Source organism: Vipera ursinii, assembly GCF_947247035.1.
Source record: "Vipera ursinii genome assembly, chromosome: 2".
Taxonomy (NCBI): Eukaryota; Metazoa; Chordata; class Lepidosauria; order Squamata; family Viperidae; genus Vipera; species Vipera ursinii.
The window spans coordinates 151,218,693-151,236,420 of record NC_139513.1 but is presented as its reverse complement, the minus strand read 5'-3'; the positions used below and the strand labels follow the sequence as shown (position 1 = coordinate 151,236,420).

General features: G+C 42.9%; 2 protein-coding genes across 2 annotated transcripts in view; one reads left to right on the top strand and one right to left on the bottom strand.

Annotated features, from left to right (window-relative positions):
• AGAP2 (ArfGAP with GTPase domain, ankyrin repeat and PH domain 2) overlaps positions 1-1,666 on the top strand; it is an 88,082-nt gene extending 86,416 nt beyond the window's left edge. Inside the window, 1 exon segment of the mRNA XM_083353437.1 lies at positions 9-1,666. Coding sequence (XP_083209563.1) covers positions 9-110 — 102 coding nt within the window. The 3' untranslated portion in view covers positions 111-1,666.
• Positions 1,667-1,805: 139 nt separating this feature from the next.
• Positions 1,806-14,578, bottom strand: TMEM106C (transmembrane protein 106C). Its single transcript, XM_083353683.1, has 8 exons — positions 14,380-14,578; positions 12,641-12,856; positions 10,737-10,800; positions 8,950-9,109; positions 8,714-8,854; positions 7,695-7,738; positions 6,462-6,515; positions 1,806-5,590 (listed from the first exon to the last, which is right to left on the bottom strand). The coding sequence occupies exons 2-8, from the start codon at positions 12,822-12,824 to the stop codon at positions 5,482-5,484; spliced, it is 756 nt and encodes a 251-aa protein (XP_083209809.1). The 5' UTR covers positions 12,825-12,856; positions 14,380-14,578; the 3' UTR covers positions 1,806-5,481.
• Between the last annotated feature and the right edge of the window lie 3,150 nt (positions 14,579-17,728).

The following is a 17,728-nucleotide window of genomic DNA, read 5'->3' as shown; positions in this document are numbered from 1 at the left end:
AACATGGTTGCCCAAATGAAGGCTACAGCACTATTGCCACCCCAGGCCTGCGCCGGAAAAGCAGCAGTGCCAGCATGGGAAGGACCGAGGCCCGAACTGCCCTGGTGTAGCATGCCAGGGGGAGCCTCTTCCCCATCCCAATGGTGCCAACATGGGTGCAGTGACTGATGCCTCCTCTCCTTAAGGAGATCCCACTCCCCTCTGGCATCTGGACTGTAATGCCAAAGGAGCACGGATCATGACTTCTGTCATGCACAGGAGGTGGTGGTTCCCATCCAGAGCCCAGCTTCAGTGGTTCTGCTTGGCATAAGCTGCCATCACCAAGACCACCTCATTCTCTCACAGGTCTCTCTACTGCCAGGCCTTGAGCTGCTCTGCTGATGTCCTGAGTGACAGCTGTCTCTTCAGACAGGTCATCGGGGAAGCCCACAGAGAACCGAGAGCAATGCGTCCCAGTATTTGGAGTGAAGAATTAGGACCTGGGCTGATGTTGTCGTCTTCCCAATTAAGACTTTGGGAAATGAGAGGGACAAGTCTTTACGTGGGGTCGGCTTCCCCCTTTCTTTCTGGGTTTGTAAGAAGTATTGAAGGCGGAATGTAAATCAGCATTACTGGAGCGGTTGGTGACTGAACTGCACTACTTCCACGGACCCCCAAAACACGACAATACGGGGGTGGAGTGTTGAAGGGTCCAAGAGAGTTTGTCACAACAATAGCACTGAGGGAAGGGAATCTTTGTGTCACTTAGTTGGCTTAAGTGAAACCCCCCCCCTCCTCCTCCTCCTCATGTCAGGGTACCGGGCTTAGTGAATGCACTTGAGCTGTGTCACACTAAAGGAGCTGTAGGCCAGCCTCCTTCATTTCTAGGCAGGAATGTGTACAAAAACAGGAGTGAAGATGCTTGCTCAAATCCAGTGTGGATGGGCATGTGGAAAACATGTATTTCATGGAGAATCCCGTTTCCGTCACTCGGTTTCCCTTGCCCTTTCAACAAACTGGGTTCTCTCTTCTAGAAGGCAGACTTTTCCCGCCTCTGAAAGAATTGAGCAAGAGTGGGAGAGAAAAAAAAACTCAACCACAACAGCACCCTAACTTACCCGGGCAGTAAAAGCACCTACTGATTCTTCGGGGGCATTTTTTTTCTTTATCCAAGAGAGAGAAGGTATCTTTATTTAGCAGGCACAGCTCCTTAACGCCTGTTTTGCGAAGCATTTTAATTGGAAATGTCGTGAGGCAATTGTGATGGCCACCCATACCCGACCTGCCCAGGTCGGGGGGGGGGGAGTGGGACCGAATGAATTAGGCCAAGACACCAATTAGCAGCAGTCTCCACCTATTGCCTTGCCAAGACCCCTTTAGTCTTAAGACTCAGGATCACCCTGCTATCACTCGTAAACACCAAGCACACTCCCTTCTTCAAGCCGCACTGAAACACGTTCTTTCTGCTAACTTTCCTCAGGTCCGGTGCCTGATTGTTGCACTGAAATAGCTGTTATGTCTTACGCTCCTTGGAAGGCCCCAGGGCGCCTCCTCCTCCTCCTAGAAATCTTTTCACTCTTACGGAAGGCTGAGAGGAGGTTGCAAGTGGTTGAGGCAGCTGGTTGCGGGCCAAGAGGGGTGGGGGAGGGGGCTCAGCCACGGTGAGGGCAACGCTGGGCATCTCTGAGGAATTCAACAAGGCCACTTTTTATGGATGCTGAACCTCCTCCTGAAGCTATACATGCCGAGCAGCCAGAGAGGGAGTTCTTCCAAAGCATCACAGAGCCTGGCTGTTAAAAGCAAGAGTCCTTTTTTTAAAAAAAAGAAAGAAAAAGAAAGAAATGAAGGAACATTTGTAAAAAGCTCCTTTCTTCACTCGCCCCAGTATTATCTCCCCTTTCTGACTTTTGTCCTAGTTTATGGCTTCATTTCGAGAAGGATAAAATCCTTCCCACTCTTTCTTCTGTTTCTAGTTTGGCAGCTCTCCTGGTGCAAGTGTTTACAGGCCTCGTCTCCACTTTTGTGGCAGGGGCATCTGCGTGGTTGTGACGAGTGATGTGGTCTCAGGCTTTATTTCAAATCTGTGATCAGGGTAATGCAATTAATCCTCCCTCCCCAGCGTGGACAGACCTGGGCTGGAGCAGCCGCTACTATAGCCGGCTCCATCCCACTGACCTCTGGTCAAATCCAGCCTGATCTCATTCCTCTGGCCACTGGTTTGTGCCATTAGAACTGGACACGCGGGCAAGGGCACAAGCCCAGCCAGGCCACATCACCTCTTAATGACACCTCGGGCTTTCTTGGCCCTTCTGAATCTGAACAAGTTCTTGAATGTACTGGCAATTGTGTTGCACGAGATCCACGTCCCTTAGCTGTGAGATGGAATCCATTGGGCCTGGTCCCAAGAGGACAGTTATATGCCCACATTGTTGCCATGGATGAGCGTGGCAGGCTGTTGGGAAGGGAACCAACTGTGCATCCTGGCTTCCAAGCACTTTTGAATCCAGCCTTGAGGGTTAGAAGGGAGGAAGGGGGCATTGACCTGTCAACACTGAATGTAATTTATGCTTTGGGGGCTGGCAGTTCAGCACAAGTTCCTGGGGGAGCCACTTGTGCAAGCCCCAGACTTGGGGTTCAAAATGTAAGGTGGGCGGAAGTGGGGGGAGGGGTGTGGAAGTGCCAGAGCTAATATTGGCCCTGTGCAGCTGTTGTAATCTCTTGGATTGTACCTTGTAAGTATGTGACAATGTAAGAAGATGTAATAACAGTGACTTATTATTCCTTCTTGTGATAGCTCTCCAGAGTTGGATTGCAAGTGGGTGGGAATATTTCCGTGTTTTTGTTTTTTTCCTCTTTACAGCAGCAGCCAATAAGGAAGAGCATTTGGTAGAAAGTAAATATTGGGCCCTTTGGAAATTACTATGCTGGGAAGGAGAAGAGGAGGAAACTGATAGCGACAGAGTTTGTAACCATTGGTCAAATGCAAGCTAGGGACATATTCAGGTGATCTCAGAAGCCCTTCTATGTTCCCAGGAGTCCACGAGAAAACGACAATACTCTCTAATTCCACTTGATCATCTCCTGCTGCATCAAATCTAGCGTTTAAGATGACAGAAGTAAAGCAAAACAAAACTCGGCAAATAGTTGAGCAGGAAGATTCCTAAGAGCATTTGCTTAACTTATATGGCTTTACCCCTTATTACTTAGCTCCTGTTGGTGTCTTGCTGTAGCATTAGACAGAGGCAACTAAGCACATCTAGGTCCATGAGAACTTCGTCCACCACATATTCAAATGCGTCCGCTGCATGATAAATCCTTCTCCTTCTAGCCATTCTCACCTGTTCTTGCTATCGCAATGCTATCGCAATGCCTTCATTTGTGAACTGCTGCATGAATGGTCCATTGCAGGAAAACCTCAATTTAATAGACGAGAGGGGGAGGGGTTGTCCATTAACTCCAGAATGTCATTTCCATCGATTTACACAATTCGTGTGACACTTGTGTGACGGTTTTCCAGACTGCTTCAGAAACGGGCTTTTGTCGTTATTTGTGGGTGACACAAAAACGTTATCCATCGCCTCACAAGTCTGCTGAATTGAGGTTTTACTGCATCTTCATTTAAAGTATGGTAACTGATGATCTGTAAATTGAGTTGGTAGCTAGGAAATGTGGTGAAACAAGTAGATTAAGACTTATTTTGGGAGGAGGGAATGCCACCGAGCAATAATCCATTGCAGTTACAAGTGGTTGTCGGCCTCCTCACCCTAACAGACTTCACATTCAGTGGTTTTTATTTGCACCTGCTGCTTAGTGTCAGTCCTGAAATGGCTCCTTCTGTGTCTCCATTAGCCCCTTAAAATTTAAAAAAAATCCATTTGGATAAAAGAAAAAACCAGAAGACTCCTCAAATGAGGAGGTTTAAGGGTTTATTCTTCATTTTAGGAATCCACTCTGCCAAACTGAAAAAATACAGATTCTAAATGAACATAAATTCCCCCATCATTGAAAGAGTAAAAAATAAAATTTAAAATTTACTTCAAGTTTAAATAGGTTTCTTTTTCTTCTTCAAGAGACCGTAGCAGATGAGTTAGGACACTTAAATTTTTTTAAAGATGAACTGCAGCAGTTGGTATTTGAAAAATTAGGATTATTTCCTAAAGACATATCTTTGCCCAATTCCAGTGTTACTTTTAAATGTATATCCCACACTAATCTTTTTAAGAGGTTGTACTACACAGCAACACTAAGATCAATCTCTTTTTGTTGAAAACCAAATATTCCCAACCCTACCAAAATCTGCACAATCAAACTCTTCTGTGGCTAATAATAAAGGCCAGCTCAGTGGGTTAAGACGCTGAGCTTGTCGATCAGAAGGTCGGCAGTTTGGCGGGTCGAATCCCGAGTGCCGCGTAGCAGAGTGAGCGCCTGTTACTCATCCCAGCTTCTGCCAACCTAGTTCGAAAGCACGTAAAAATGCAAGTAGAAAAATAGGGACCACTACGGTGGGAAGGTAACAGCGTTCCGTGCGCCTTTGGCGTCTAGTCATGCCGGCCACATGACCACGGAGACGTCTTCGGACAAGCGCTGGCTCTTCGGCTTTGAAACAGAGATGAGCATCAGCCCCTAGAGTCAGAAACGACTAGCATGCATGTGCAGGGGAACCTTTACCTTTACCTTTAAACCACCATAATCTCAAATTCAGAGACTTTGGAGATCCAAAGATTAAAAAGTGCTCACTGGTTCTGTAAAAATCTGAAGTCCTTCCATGATGCTCATTCTTAAACGCAAAGAAAATCAAAAGACTGTAGATTCAGCAAATGTGAGAATTCTTAATTCAATCATGTGCTCTTTAGAATGCTGTGCACAGAACCATGAAAATAGTTTTTAGAAGTTATATCAATGAAAAGACAATATATTTCTAGGAATCTCACATATAAAGAGTGCAACTTGCTACATTCAGATGTTTCAGTGGATGCATATTCTTGCTTTATCTGACAATAAGCAAGGCAGAAGTTTTAAAGAGTACACAGAAATCGTATTCAAGATTATTTCCCTTTGTACAATAGCTCCCTTATTGGCAGTAACTACGTCAGGTCATTGTTGAAATATGTTTCATGGTTAGTAGTCCAGCCAAACGTTTTCAGAAACTCATCCCTTCTTAAATTTTAATGGGAAAACTTGTAAGTATGACAAATCCTATTAAGAAGCAGTCAGTCAATGAGAAATAACAAGAAAAGCACAAACTAGCATCTGAAGAGAACGTGGGGACTGGGATTAAGCAAATCCTCTTCAAAGCAGCACCAAGGCACAGCCCAACTGTCCATGCAAAATTGTGGAAGGCTACATACCCAGCCTTTTCATTTTGCCAAGGGCTAAAACAGCCTCTCTCAAAACAAAGACACAAATTCCATCGTAAGTTACACAGTAATGGGAACCAGTTGGTTAGGACCACCAGGATATGTAGCTGCCCTTCTCTTGAGCTTCATCTTCCAAAATTGGGGGTTAAGGGCCAGAATGGGCAGCTGTGAAGTTGGCGCCACAGTCAACGTAATTGTAGGTCTCCAAGGAACTTTGAGATATGTGGCCGATGTAAGAGATTTTCACTGAGGTTCTGAAAGGCAGAAACAACAGAAAAAGATGAAACCTTTTTTTTAATAAACCAAAAAAAGTAAGCGGCGTCCTCACAACCTATAGCGACATATTAAATTATGAGCCAGAATGTTTGTATTATTCAACATACAAATACAGCAGCTCCACACTGGACAATGCTCAAGCTGCAATCAAAAACCATCTGCAAAGTTCCAGGGCAACATTGTATGTATCAATAAAACTATCTCCATTTAAAGTTAAAGGAAGGGAATCTACCATTGCCAGCATCTTTTACCATTTGCCAGGGAGACCAAAGAGAGTAGGAATTAAAAACCAACAAGATCTAGAGGGGCATAGACTCCTCACCTGGTTGAAATTTCCTGCAACTCCACTCTTCCCCTTCAGAAGCCAGAAAATAGTTTAGCAAAACGCAAGTTTGCTAGGCAAGGCGGTGGTCAGGTTTAGAGACTAATCTGGGACCTACTGACATATAAAAAATCTGAAAAAACCCTCTATGTGTGTTCCTAGCAAGCCTGGGTTGTTCACTAGGTGTTTTTATAAAAAAGCAGTAAGGAAAAGGCATTAAATGTGGGAGGAGAGGATTGTTATTTTTGGAGAGAGTTTTTTTATTATAAATGTGTTAAAGACTAATCCGGAATATACACAACAGTTCAATTGGGTTTTCCAGTTTTTTTTTAAATAAAAAGAGCAAGCCATAATAATGCCAGCTTTTGGCAACTGTGATATCTAAAATCAGCAGAATTATTAAAGGAGGTTCTGGAGATTAAGAAAAAGTGACTGCCCCCCCCAATACTAGAAGACTAGTTATGGATTTATATTTGGAAATATAAAAAAGAAGGAGGATGGGGAAAAAATCTGTAAAAATTACACACCTCATGAAAATCACAATATTGTGCACTCGGATCTTTGGTAATGTGCAGAAGAAACTAAAAGAGAGAAAAATCACAAAATCTTAAAATATTTAGAAACTAAATGATGCAAGAAATCTTAAAACTATTGTTCTATAACCAGAACGTTGTACAGCCAGTGCCTTTTGAATTTAAGCTTGAGCAGATTTTATTGCCAAATCTGTTTTTATCTTTAGTTAGATTCTAGACTATTTTTTATACCTAAGGAGATTTTTGTTAAATCAGTCACAACGTGTTGCGGTATTCAGTTTTCACTTCCAATCATGAAGCTCACTAGCACTAAAACAACATTTTTTTAAAAAAAATACATGCAGGATATGACTGTGCAACATTTAGTAGAGATACCATTTAACAGTAGCAGAATGACACAGCAAACATCTTTTTAGGAATACGTTTTCTTTTGGAACAACTAGGAAAATACTCTACACATACTTTTCAGACCATTCATACAATTAAAATATTTTTTTAAAAAAAAGGTTGGGTTCTTCCAGTGGTTTGAGAAAGCAATGAGAATGATTATGGCTTCTGAAGTATCTAGAAGTTAACTCCTAATTTTCTGTATTTGACATGGAAGCATGCAAAGAAAAAGTTTTTTTAAATTTGGCCAAATGGGAATAAGAACAAATGATACTTGGAAATCTAGAACATAAGTGAAAGCTTACACATAAATTATGCCATCCACTAGCCCAGACATGTCAAACACAAGGCCCGGGGGCCAGATCCGGCCCGCGAAGTGGTTTCATGTGGCCCCCGAAGCCATCCTGGAAACAGTGAGGGAACGGTTCTCACTGCCTTGGCCCTGGCCCAGAGACCCTCCTCCTGCCAGAGACCCTCAGATCTGTCCCACTCCTGTCCAGGCCCCCATAGGCACCCTTGATGCCAATGATGTAGAGCTGGCCATGCCCACCCAGTAGGCCATACGCACTCCAGCTGCGCCCACCCAGTAGGCTGCACCCACCCTGGCCATACCCACCCAGCCCCTTGAGGGCAACCACAATGCTGATGCGGCCCTCAATGAAATTGAGTTTGACACCCCTGCACTAGCCCTCTAGCCTAGAAGGAGCTGCCATAGTTCTACTGCAGATACAAGATTAGGTAGCTGAAACTTTATTAGGGAACCTAGCAGTGGCACCTATCTCACAGCAAATATTGTATTTCTTCATTACACTTCAAATGCCAAAAACACATATCACTCACTATACATAAGGTCCACCCATTTCAGCTTTCATGGTGAAATTCACCTGGAGAAACACAAGTTGTGAATTAACTATAAGCCAGCAACAGTAAAGGACTTTGAAGCAAGCACTTGCTTCTTCACAAAGTGGTTGCCATAGTGGATTAGATTAGATTAGATTAGATTAGATTTATTGAATTTATATGCCACCCTTCTCCCTAAGGACTCAGGGCAACTCACAACAAAAAATGTAAGAAACATGGAATACAAAATTTAAAAAAGAATTAAACAATAAATATAATAGATACATGACAATTTAACTCAATAAAAGCCAAATTTAAAAAACATAGTCAGTCCAGACCCGATTGTTGGAATAACCAAGTCTTCAGGTCACAGCAGAAAGACCGAAGGTCAGGGGCCGTCCAGAGCTCCGGAGGCGGTGCCAGTCACAAAAAAACCCCTCCAAACATCAAGGCACCCATGTCCCCACATGCTCTCAACCTTCAATTATCTTCCTCTCTTTAAGGGGGTGGGGGGAGGAGACAACAAATAAAGTTAGGCATCGCTTTTCAGAATAAATATGGAGTCTAATTTGAGTCAAGAGACATTCTTTAGTATTTTTTAAAAAATGTAGGGCTAGTCATCTTACAGCACAATTTTTGGTGGCCACAGATCATTAGCACCTTGGAGATTCCAAGTTTCCCATTTATTGACTTTCCAGTAAAATAATTTAAAAATAAATCTCATATTGCAAGGAGCCAACAGAGGCGTCCATGGGGACACTGATTCTTTTAGGGGCTAAATTGTCTTTCACTAGAGCAGGTATTCCCAATCTTGGCAACTCTAAGACACATGAACTTGAACTCCCAGAATTCCCTATCACGGCTGGCTGGGAAATTCTAGGAGTTGAAGTCCACGCGTCTTAAAGATGCCAAGGTCGGGAACCCCCACCCCTTCCCCCCAAGGCACAAGATTATCTATTCTCGCCCCACCTAGTCCCTCTCTCCATAGGTCTTAGTTTCATGTAAAATAATTGCCATACTAGCTGATCACTCAGTGGCTGGATACGAGTAACATTGTTGATCTGTTGGGTCCCAACCACAGTGTTCATGTATTGCACCTGACTGGACAAGCTGGTCACTGCTACGGAATAGAAATTGGAATTCCGGATCCGAAGGGTAGCCTATGGACAGGAGAGAGAAAGGAAAAACTGCTGAAAAACAGATTTCCAGTTGCCCCGATCATCTAACTTTATGAAGTCAGTGTATTGGACCTTACCGTGATGGCAAGAATGACTAGGGAGTTTTTTTCATCAAACCAGACTGTAACCACCTTGATGCCATTGTCATCCACAAGCACTGAATGTGGAAAGAGAAAGAAGACCACCAACCCTGATGCCAGAAGACAGAGCAGCACTGACACAGAGACGTAGAGCTTCCTGCAGAAGACAAAAGCCAATAAATAGTCCAGGCAATTTGATGGGCTCAGACCCTGCAGGCAGATCTTGCTCCATATCGCAAAAGATTCCATGTTCCACCTAGCTATAGAACTGGAAGGCATTCTATGTTGTGATTCAGGGTCAGCCTGTGGGTTCGGCAGTTGGGTCGGATGACTCAGAGGAGGAGGGGGGTGTTGAAGACCTTGCTGAGGGGGTTGAAGATCTTGCTGATGATAGCCCTCAGCCAGGCTCCTCCCACTTGGTCACCACGGAGACCCAGCTGTGTGAGCCTGACAGTGTGGATGAAGATGACCCACAGCTGGCCCTGTTCAAGGACGCCCGACGCAAGAAGCAGTCAATTAGAAGTAAACAGAGGAAGGCAATGGGGCTTCTCAGAAGGAGGCAGAGAGAAGCCACGCCCTGAACTCTATATAAGGGGAATGTCTGGGAGGGCTGGTTTGCTGAAGGCAACCGCTCGGATGGTTCATGTTTCTTAAAGCTCCTGTTTCTTGGTTCGTGTCTTGTTTGTTTTTGTAGCTATAAATTTGGCAGGCGTAATTCCAGCCTCTTGCCGTTTGTAAAGGGGTTGACCCTGCCTTTTCTGCAGGGCCGGTAGCAGGCTGGTACAGAACATTCTACTTAATATTTAATTCTTTAATGCATCTCAACACTGCATTGCTGTTTACCACTTCCAAAATTCTGAGTCTGCATATCAGACATTGTAAGATGTGGGAAATGAGTTTATTGTACAGGGGAATCTGCTGAAGCATTCTAAATTAAAATGCATCTTAAGTTTTTTCTGGAGGCGCAAATCATGTTCCAACAAAATATTTCATATAGCCTGAAAACAAATGCGTGAAATACTTTTTGTTCCCCCAAGACAATTTGGGACAGGGCCCTGGTACAATTTTAAGCAAAAATTAGATTTCCCATGTCGTGATTAAGACTTCAATTTCTCACTTCCACAGTTAATCTCACTGAGTACATAGGAGATAAAAGCTAAGAAGGAATTTTTAAAATTAAAGATAAGCCTTCTCTATTTTAATTTTCTATTGCAAACTACTACTCTTAAACCTGCTTTATTTATTCATACTGATCATTTTCAATTAAGATTTCAGTGAGGAAAATGAAAATTCTAACCCAGAATTCTTATATTGCTAATTCCAGTTCTCAACAGCCCCAGTCTATGTAACATATAAGGGGTAGTGGAAACTGTATGCCAGTAGCGTGCGAAGAAACGTCAAGTCCTCAGTCCCGCTTCAATTAAAGCAGTATTTCTCAACCTTAGCAAGTAGTCTGAACTTTGACTTCCAGATTTCCTAGCCAGCTTGTTGCTGGGGAATTCTGGGAGTTGAAGTCTAGACATCTTAAAGTTGCCAAGGTTGAAAAACTGTAATCTGAAATATTCTCTTCATGAAATTTCATTCCCCAAAGTAATACTTCCTACTTCAGTCCTGGAAAATGTCTCTCCCCAGAGACCTGTCAAATCGATGTTCTTTGTTGTTCAAGGGCATTTCCACATCTAGCTATTCAAAGTCATTTTTCAGCTGGGCATTCATTGGTTTTATGCACGCTCAAATTCTATACATTGCACAAGAAAAGGAATTGATTATTCTTATATACTTACGTTCTTGAAGGTTTTAACCTTTGATCGTGATATGGAATCAAGGCAACCAGTTCGTTAGCTTGCTCTGGAGACAAAAGCAGTAATAACCCTGAGTACCAGCCTCTCTGTGAGAAAGGACCATTTTTAGAGTCTTACTTTAAACACATTGTGAGCGGAAGTGAAAAACACATCATTTTAAAAGTCACATTTTTGTCTTGATATCAAGAAAAGACAACATGTAATAACCTTAGTAAAACACAAGAACCTCTCTGGAGCACCATATATGGTCTTCCAGGGGATTTTTTAAATCTAAATAAACAGACAGAAATAGCTTAAGCAAGATTTCCATTCATGTGGCAAAAATGAAACAGGTCTCTAAGCCACTGTGATATACTAGTGAAATTTTAAGTCTCAGGCACCAGACAAAAGATATTGCGTGTAATGCCAGCAGCATTAAATTTAAATAAAATGAAATGAAATGAAATGTAAGGTTGACAGGAGTAGATCCAGGCTGGTTTCACTCATTATGCTAAATTGTAAACCGCAATTTACAAGTCCAAAACAGCAGCGTTTCATACCACAAGGATATGTCAAAGTACATCTGTCAAAGCTTTTACTTGAGGAGAGACTTGATTTCCGGCACATCAACCCCAAGGGGATTTGTAATTGTGTGATTGCGGCAATCAATGGGGGCGAGGTAGGAGGAGGAAGAGAATTAAGAAGATTTTATTTATTTATATTTATATAGCCGCTTATCTCACAATCATGTGAGATGGCATACAACAAAGTCCTAAATATTATTAATAATGTTAATATTAGAAACTTTAAAATTATAAAAGGTATGGCAAAATTTAAAAGAGGTCAGGTGAAGAGGATGTGTTAATTAACCAGGAGGCATTTCAATATGTTGCCAGTCCCCTGGGTGCCTGGGCCTCAGCCAGGCCTTGAAAGTTAAAAGTTAAAAGGGATGTCAGCCTGACTTTGCAGGAAAGCGGATTCCATAAATTGGTGACACAGCAGAAAAGCCCCATCACTTAGATCCCATCAATTAAACTCCCTAATCAACTTGATGTAATTAAGGAGAGGCGGTCCCTTAAATAACGCAGCCCCATGTCATGTAGGTAAGACAAAGTAGAAAATTTCTCCAAACAACCCATTACATCATCATTCCTTGTGTCAGTCACGGTAACAAATGATAAAACGCCAGGCTAAGGATTCCTTGCAGAGCAAACAAGTGGTTGAATACATGCAAACCAAGCTAGATCAAAGAGATAAGCCCAATCACAGAATGGAAAGGAAGTTTTAAATAACATCCAATTATATGACAAGAAAGTTGTTCTTCAAATGTCATCATTACATCTTTAGGTCAAACATGAAACAGCAGCAGGAAACGCTAAAGGTAGGAAGTGAGGAAAGAGTGGAGTGCTAGGATCACAAAATGTGTGTGAAAGCCCTAACAAGCAGGCATATACATAGAATGAAGGCTACTGCTAAGCTTGTAAGCCGCCCTGAGTCTTAGGAGACGGGCGGGATATAAATGGAAATAAAATAAAATAAAAAATAAAATAAAATGCTCAAGTCTAAAAGGACTCACCACTCAACAAAAGCCTTGGTGGAGCAGTGGGCTGATGCCTCCTTAAGTAACACCAGCTGCCTGCAATTAGTGCAGGTTCGCATCCCACCAGGCTCAAGGTTGACTCAGCCTTCCATCCTTCCCAGGTAGGTAAAATGAGGACCCAGATTGTTGGGGGCAATAAGCTGACTTTGTAATAATGCCGCTTGGGTGTGTGTGTGTGAAAGCCCTAACAAGCAGGCATATACATAGAATGAAGGCTACTGCTAAGCTTGTAAGCCGCCCTGAGTCTTTTGGAGAAGGGCGGGATATAAATGTAATTTAAAAAAAAAGCAAGAACCAAAAAAATTACCTGTGGGAATGCAGCCAGTGCCTTGGCAGGAGGGGCAAGTGATGCTGTCCCGCCCAGTGAATTCCACATACGGAAACTTGGCAATATCATCTTCTCGATCTTTATTGGTCAACAAATCCTCATCATTCTCTTTCTGCTTCCTGGAGCAATAGTTACTCGCGTCCACCGAGTGGAAAGATCCCATTGCAACTAATGTCAAGGGTAATCCCACATGAACTGTAAAGTAGAGCAGAGGGGGAAAATTTACACAGGAATATTCTATATATATTATTCTATATATTCTATTCTATAATCCTATTTAGGAACAAGATAAGCATTAGGCTAGGTCACTAGGAAAAGACACCCAATATTTTGAACTACGGTACCCATAACCTCAAGAGAGCATTATCAGAATTAAAATATCTGAAGGCCTATATCTGAGTGAAGATATATTTCTGGAGCCAGAAAAGGGGGCCTCTGTAAGGACTGTCGAGCAGTATCAAGTACTCGGTGAATTGTGCAACTTGGGAGTTGCAACTGAAGAAATGCAGCTGCTGTGGATACAACACAGCTTCTATTACAAAATGAATGAGAAAGAAAAAAAGACATGGATCTTTTCAACTCTTCACCCAACACCCACTGCTTTGCCTCCAAACTAAGACAAAACGCAGACTCAGTTCATTCTTCTGCCTGAAAACAATACTTTGATTATAAACTTTTCCCCTGATTAAGCCCGCCCAATGCATCAATGTAGGAAAATTTAGGACCACAACTGGCACTGACTACAGGTATCAATATACTTCGCAAACAATTAAATGTTCCACCGACTGAAGCAACCAGAGACAGGGCAGAATTGCAATAAGAATTTCTTCCTGAACACTAGGACTGTTCTGTAAAAACGAGCTTGGGAATTCAATTACCTCGGCTCTGGTCTCTTCCAGATGTTAGGCTACGACAACCTTCATCCTCAGAATAGAACACACTCGCTAATACAGGTAAGTCCTTGACTTATGAACACAATTGAGCCCAAACTTTCTGTTGCTAAGTGAAACATCTGTGATGTGAGGTTTGCCTCATTTTATGACCTTTCTCGTTAAGTGAATCACTGCAATGATTAAGTTACTCAGTCTGTCTTTCCCATTGACTTTGCTCGTCAAAAGGTTGCAAAAAGCGATCACGTGACCCAGAGGCATGCAACCATCGTAAATGAGTCAGTTGCCAACCACCTGAATTTTAATCGCACGATCACAGAGATGCCGCAATGGTCATAAGAGCGAAAAACAGTCATAAGTCACTTTTTTTCAGTACCGTTCTAACTTCGAACGAGCACTAAAATGAAGGGTTGTAAGCCGAGCCGTAACACTCCACAAGTACCATTCATAATACTGACTGGAGAATCCCAGCCCGTTCCTACAAGCACAAGAAGCTACCATCCTACCTTACAAGGCTGCTGTGAAAAAAAAACTACCCTTGGTATCCTTGGAAGCAAGCAAGCGCAGGCGCGCAGAAATAAAAACAAACCCCAGAGTTGCTTTGCAGTCTATGCAACCGGCTACAAAGTGCCTTTAAAGGACGTTAAAGTTGCTGGTGTTGCTGCTACAACCCCACCCCCCATCCCCCATTTGTCCCCCCCCCCACTCAACTTAACTTCTCGGAGCCCCTCCTTATTGTTAAGAAAAAACACCCGACCACCCACCCCGCCAGTCTTTCACCATTAAACCTTATTCTGCCCGCCCGCACCATCCGCCACGCAAACCAACCTGCAGTCGTCGCCCCCAAACTCTCGCTGCGGCACGCGCCCTTTAGATGTTCTGGCTACGGCACCTGATTGCGTCACCGTGCGGAACCTTTTTATTTTTTTTCCCCGTCCCCGCCCCCTCCCCCTCCCCGCGCGCACCTTTCTCAAAGCAGCAGGACTGACGCGAGGGCGGCCGGAGACCCTCAGCCCGCACAAAGAAAGCAGCGGCACTTTGCGACCAGCTGCGCATGCGAGACGCGGAGATGTAGGGGCGGGGTAGAGCGCGCTCTTAGAGGTGTGCGCCGGGCGTCGGAGCTTTCTGTCACGTGACTGCCGCTGGGCCGCGGACGAGACCCCCCCCTCGGGCCTTTGCCCTTTTGCCGCTTGTCTTTTGTATACTGTTAACCCCTTAAAGGCCGTGGGCGGCGAGGGCTGCTGGTGGCGGCTGTGGTTTTGCGCGGGAGGTTAAAGCCGCGCTTTTCCAAGCCCCTAAGGCAAAAAGAGCAAAGAGCTTCCAAGCGCCTCGTGTAAAAAAAAAAAAAACCCAGCTCATCATCTCAAGCAAGCCGCGGAAGATGGGCTTATTCGCGGTCTACCGTTTTGTATGAACCTCGGCATCGTGAGGCAATTATAGTTGAATGCTGCAATGTCCAGAATGGGTCTCGGAACATTTTTTTTTGTATTTTATTTTGTTTTTCAGGACACGGGTTTTATAACCAGGCTTCCGTTCCGTCCCACGTCTTGAATAGAAATGTGTGGGGGTGGGGGTTTTTTGGGTTGTTGTTTTTTTTTTAAAGTGGGAAGTTGCCAGTTTGGTCTAGGCGGGATTATGAAGGCGCCAGATTAGAAAGCACCAGGAAACCTTGGTTTCATTGGCCTTGAAAACCGGCTGGGTGACTTTAGACCAGGGGTAGGCAACCTCGGCTCTTTTATGACTCATGGACTTCAACTCCCAGAATTCCTCAGTCAGCTATGCTATGCTGACTGAGGAATTCTGGGAGTTGAAGTCCATGAGTCATAAAAGAGCCGAGGTTGCCTACCCCTGCTTTTAGACCACTCACTCTCTCTGCCCAACCCACCTCACAAGAGTTGTGGGAAAAAGAGGATTAGTTATGTTTGCCATTTTGAGGTATTTATATAAAAAAAATAATAAAGATGCGATGTAAATAAATACCATGCTGAAGAGCTCCATTCTGAATCTCATGACTATTTTTTTAAGAGAAAAGAAATTGATAAAACACTCTGGTGGTGTCGGCTTGCCAGAAATAAATACATTTTAGAAATTTTATATAGGAGAAAACAATTCGGAGCTGCCGTGTTTGCATTCTGGTAAACTAGAATCTGAATGTGTGGCGACACAAATAGGATTTGCATTTTGACTTCTGCCTTTTACGGTTTCGTAGCACAGGGTCTTATTGTTCTGTTATAATCACAGAACTTGAATGTGGCCCTGGTGAAAATCATTTTGAGAATAGGTAAACCACCCATTAACTGTTTAACAAATTTAACCATAATATCTCAGAATTTAAAATATGCCTAGCAGTCTTAAAGGAATAGGGACCTCTATTTTAACGTGTGTGACTACAGCTTTTATCAAGCATGTAATGGCACTGATCTGCTGCAGCTGTTCCATGCCCTCCCCAGCTGTTCCAAGCATTTTATTTGTTGCTTGTATGAGATCCAGCTTTAATTTAACCTTTTGTTTGCACTCGACAATATTTTGGGCTTGTATGAAGGATGACTCATACATTTTATTGACTAGATATGTATGGAAAAAAGGACTTAAACTGATACTCATACTTCTCCACAGTCACGTGATCAGAATTGGGGAGCTTGGCAACTGACATTTACAACTGTTGCAGCTTACCAGAGTCATGTAATCACCATTTGTGACCTTCCCAACTGGCTTTTCACAAGAAAAGTTAAGGAAGCTGGATTCCCTTAATGACCACATGATTTGTTTAACAACTGTAGTGGCTTGCTTAACCACTGCTGCAAAAAGTCTGTAAAATCAAATGTGTCTCACTAAAGAATCACCTTGTTTAGCAGTGGAAATTCTGATCCCAATTGTGCTAAGTAAAAAGCTGCCTGTACTAAAATGATGTTGATTGGTTTATGGCTCATCATGCATATATGAAACAGTCACCTTGCTTTCCCTGATTCTAGCTAAAATCTAAAACCTGCATCTTCCCTGGTGTTTATTTTCTAAACAAAGGGAGATTTGCTAACAAATCAGTAACGCAGGAAGAATTTTATAAATATATTCCCATCCTGCCAGACTTCTTTCTAACCCTGATTCAAAAGACAAAAATATGAGAAGAGAAAGACACTATAATATAAACAAAATATATTATAAACATAATATTTGTTTCTCTTCTGTAGGATTTGGCAAATTTAGCACATTTTGAAAGGATTAATTTTATATGCTAACGGCAAATTTAGGAAGTGTTCATTTACCTGATAAATTCTAATCCAGTGAATGTAACAATGAATTCCCCTCATCTGTACCCAGTATTCCACCACTTTCAGCTGCAGCTTCCCACTGTGATACTTGGCCTGTCTTATGTGTAGGGAAATTTGTACATTTGAGATTTTCCTTTAAAACCAACATTTTAGTTATCTTCCTTTACATTATGTAAGAAGAGAGAACAGAGATGTCAAACCTATTTTCTCTTGGTCCCTTCAATTGTCTTGGACTGCAACATCCAGTATTTCCACATGCTCATTTTGGGTAATAGGAATTATTGTCCAACATCTCTGGAAGATGGCAGTCTTGGGGTAGGAAAGTTTGGAGGATTGCAAGATTCAAGGTTGTTCCTTTGAGCCATATAATCTCAGAGCCTTGAATCAACAGAAAAATATAGGAGCATAATTTGCACTGAACAGACAGCTAATCTCTAATCTGCCTCAGTAACAAAGTTTGTGAAGGAATAGAATGGAATGGAATGGAATGGAATGGAATGGAATGGAATGGAATAGAAATCTGGAAGGAACCTTGGAGGTCTTCTAGTCCAGCCCCCTGCTCAAGCAGGAGAACCTACAGTATATCATCTCAGACTGGTGATTGTCCAGTCTCTTCTTAAAAAGCGCCCATAATTTCTGGGGGTAAGCTGTTCCACTGGTTAATTGTCCTCACTGCCAGGAAGTTTCTCAGTTCTAGATTGCTTCTCTTTTTGATCAGTCTCCAACCATTGTTTTTGGTCCTTCCCTCTGGTGCTCTGGTGAACAACCTGACCCCGTCTGCCTTGTGGCAGCCCCTCAGATACTGGAATACTGCTGTCATGTCTCCCCTATTTCTTCTTTTCTTTAGACTAGCCAAACCCAAATTTTGTATGTTTTGGTCTCCAGGCCTTTGATCATCTTAGTTGCTC

Bases quoted from the DNA above. Each gene is read 5' to 3' on its own strand.
- TMEM106C (XM_083353683.1), bottom strand. From the start codon at position 12,824: ATGGGATCTTTCCACTCGGTGGACGCGAGTAACTATTGCTCCAGGAAG. The intron at 9,110-10,736 runs GTAAGTATATAA...TGTCTTCTGCAG, and splicing joins AGGTTAAAACCTTCAAGAAC to GAAGCTCTACGTCTCTGTGT. The intron at 6,516-7,694 runs GTGAGTGATATG...TCTCTCTTTTAG, and splicing joins ATGGGTGGACCTTATGTATA to TTTCTTCTGCACATTACCAA.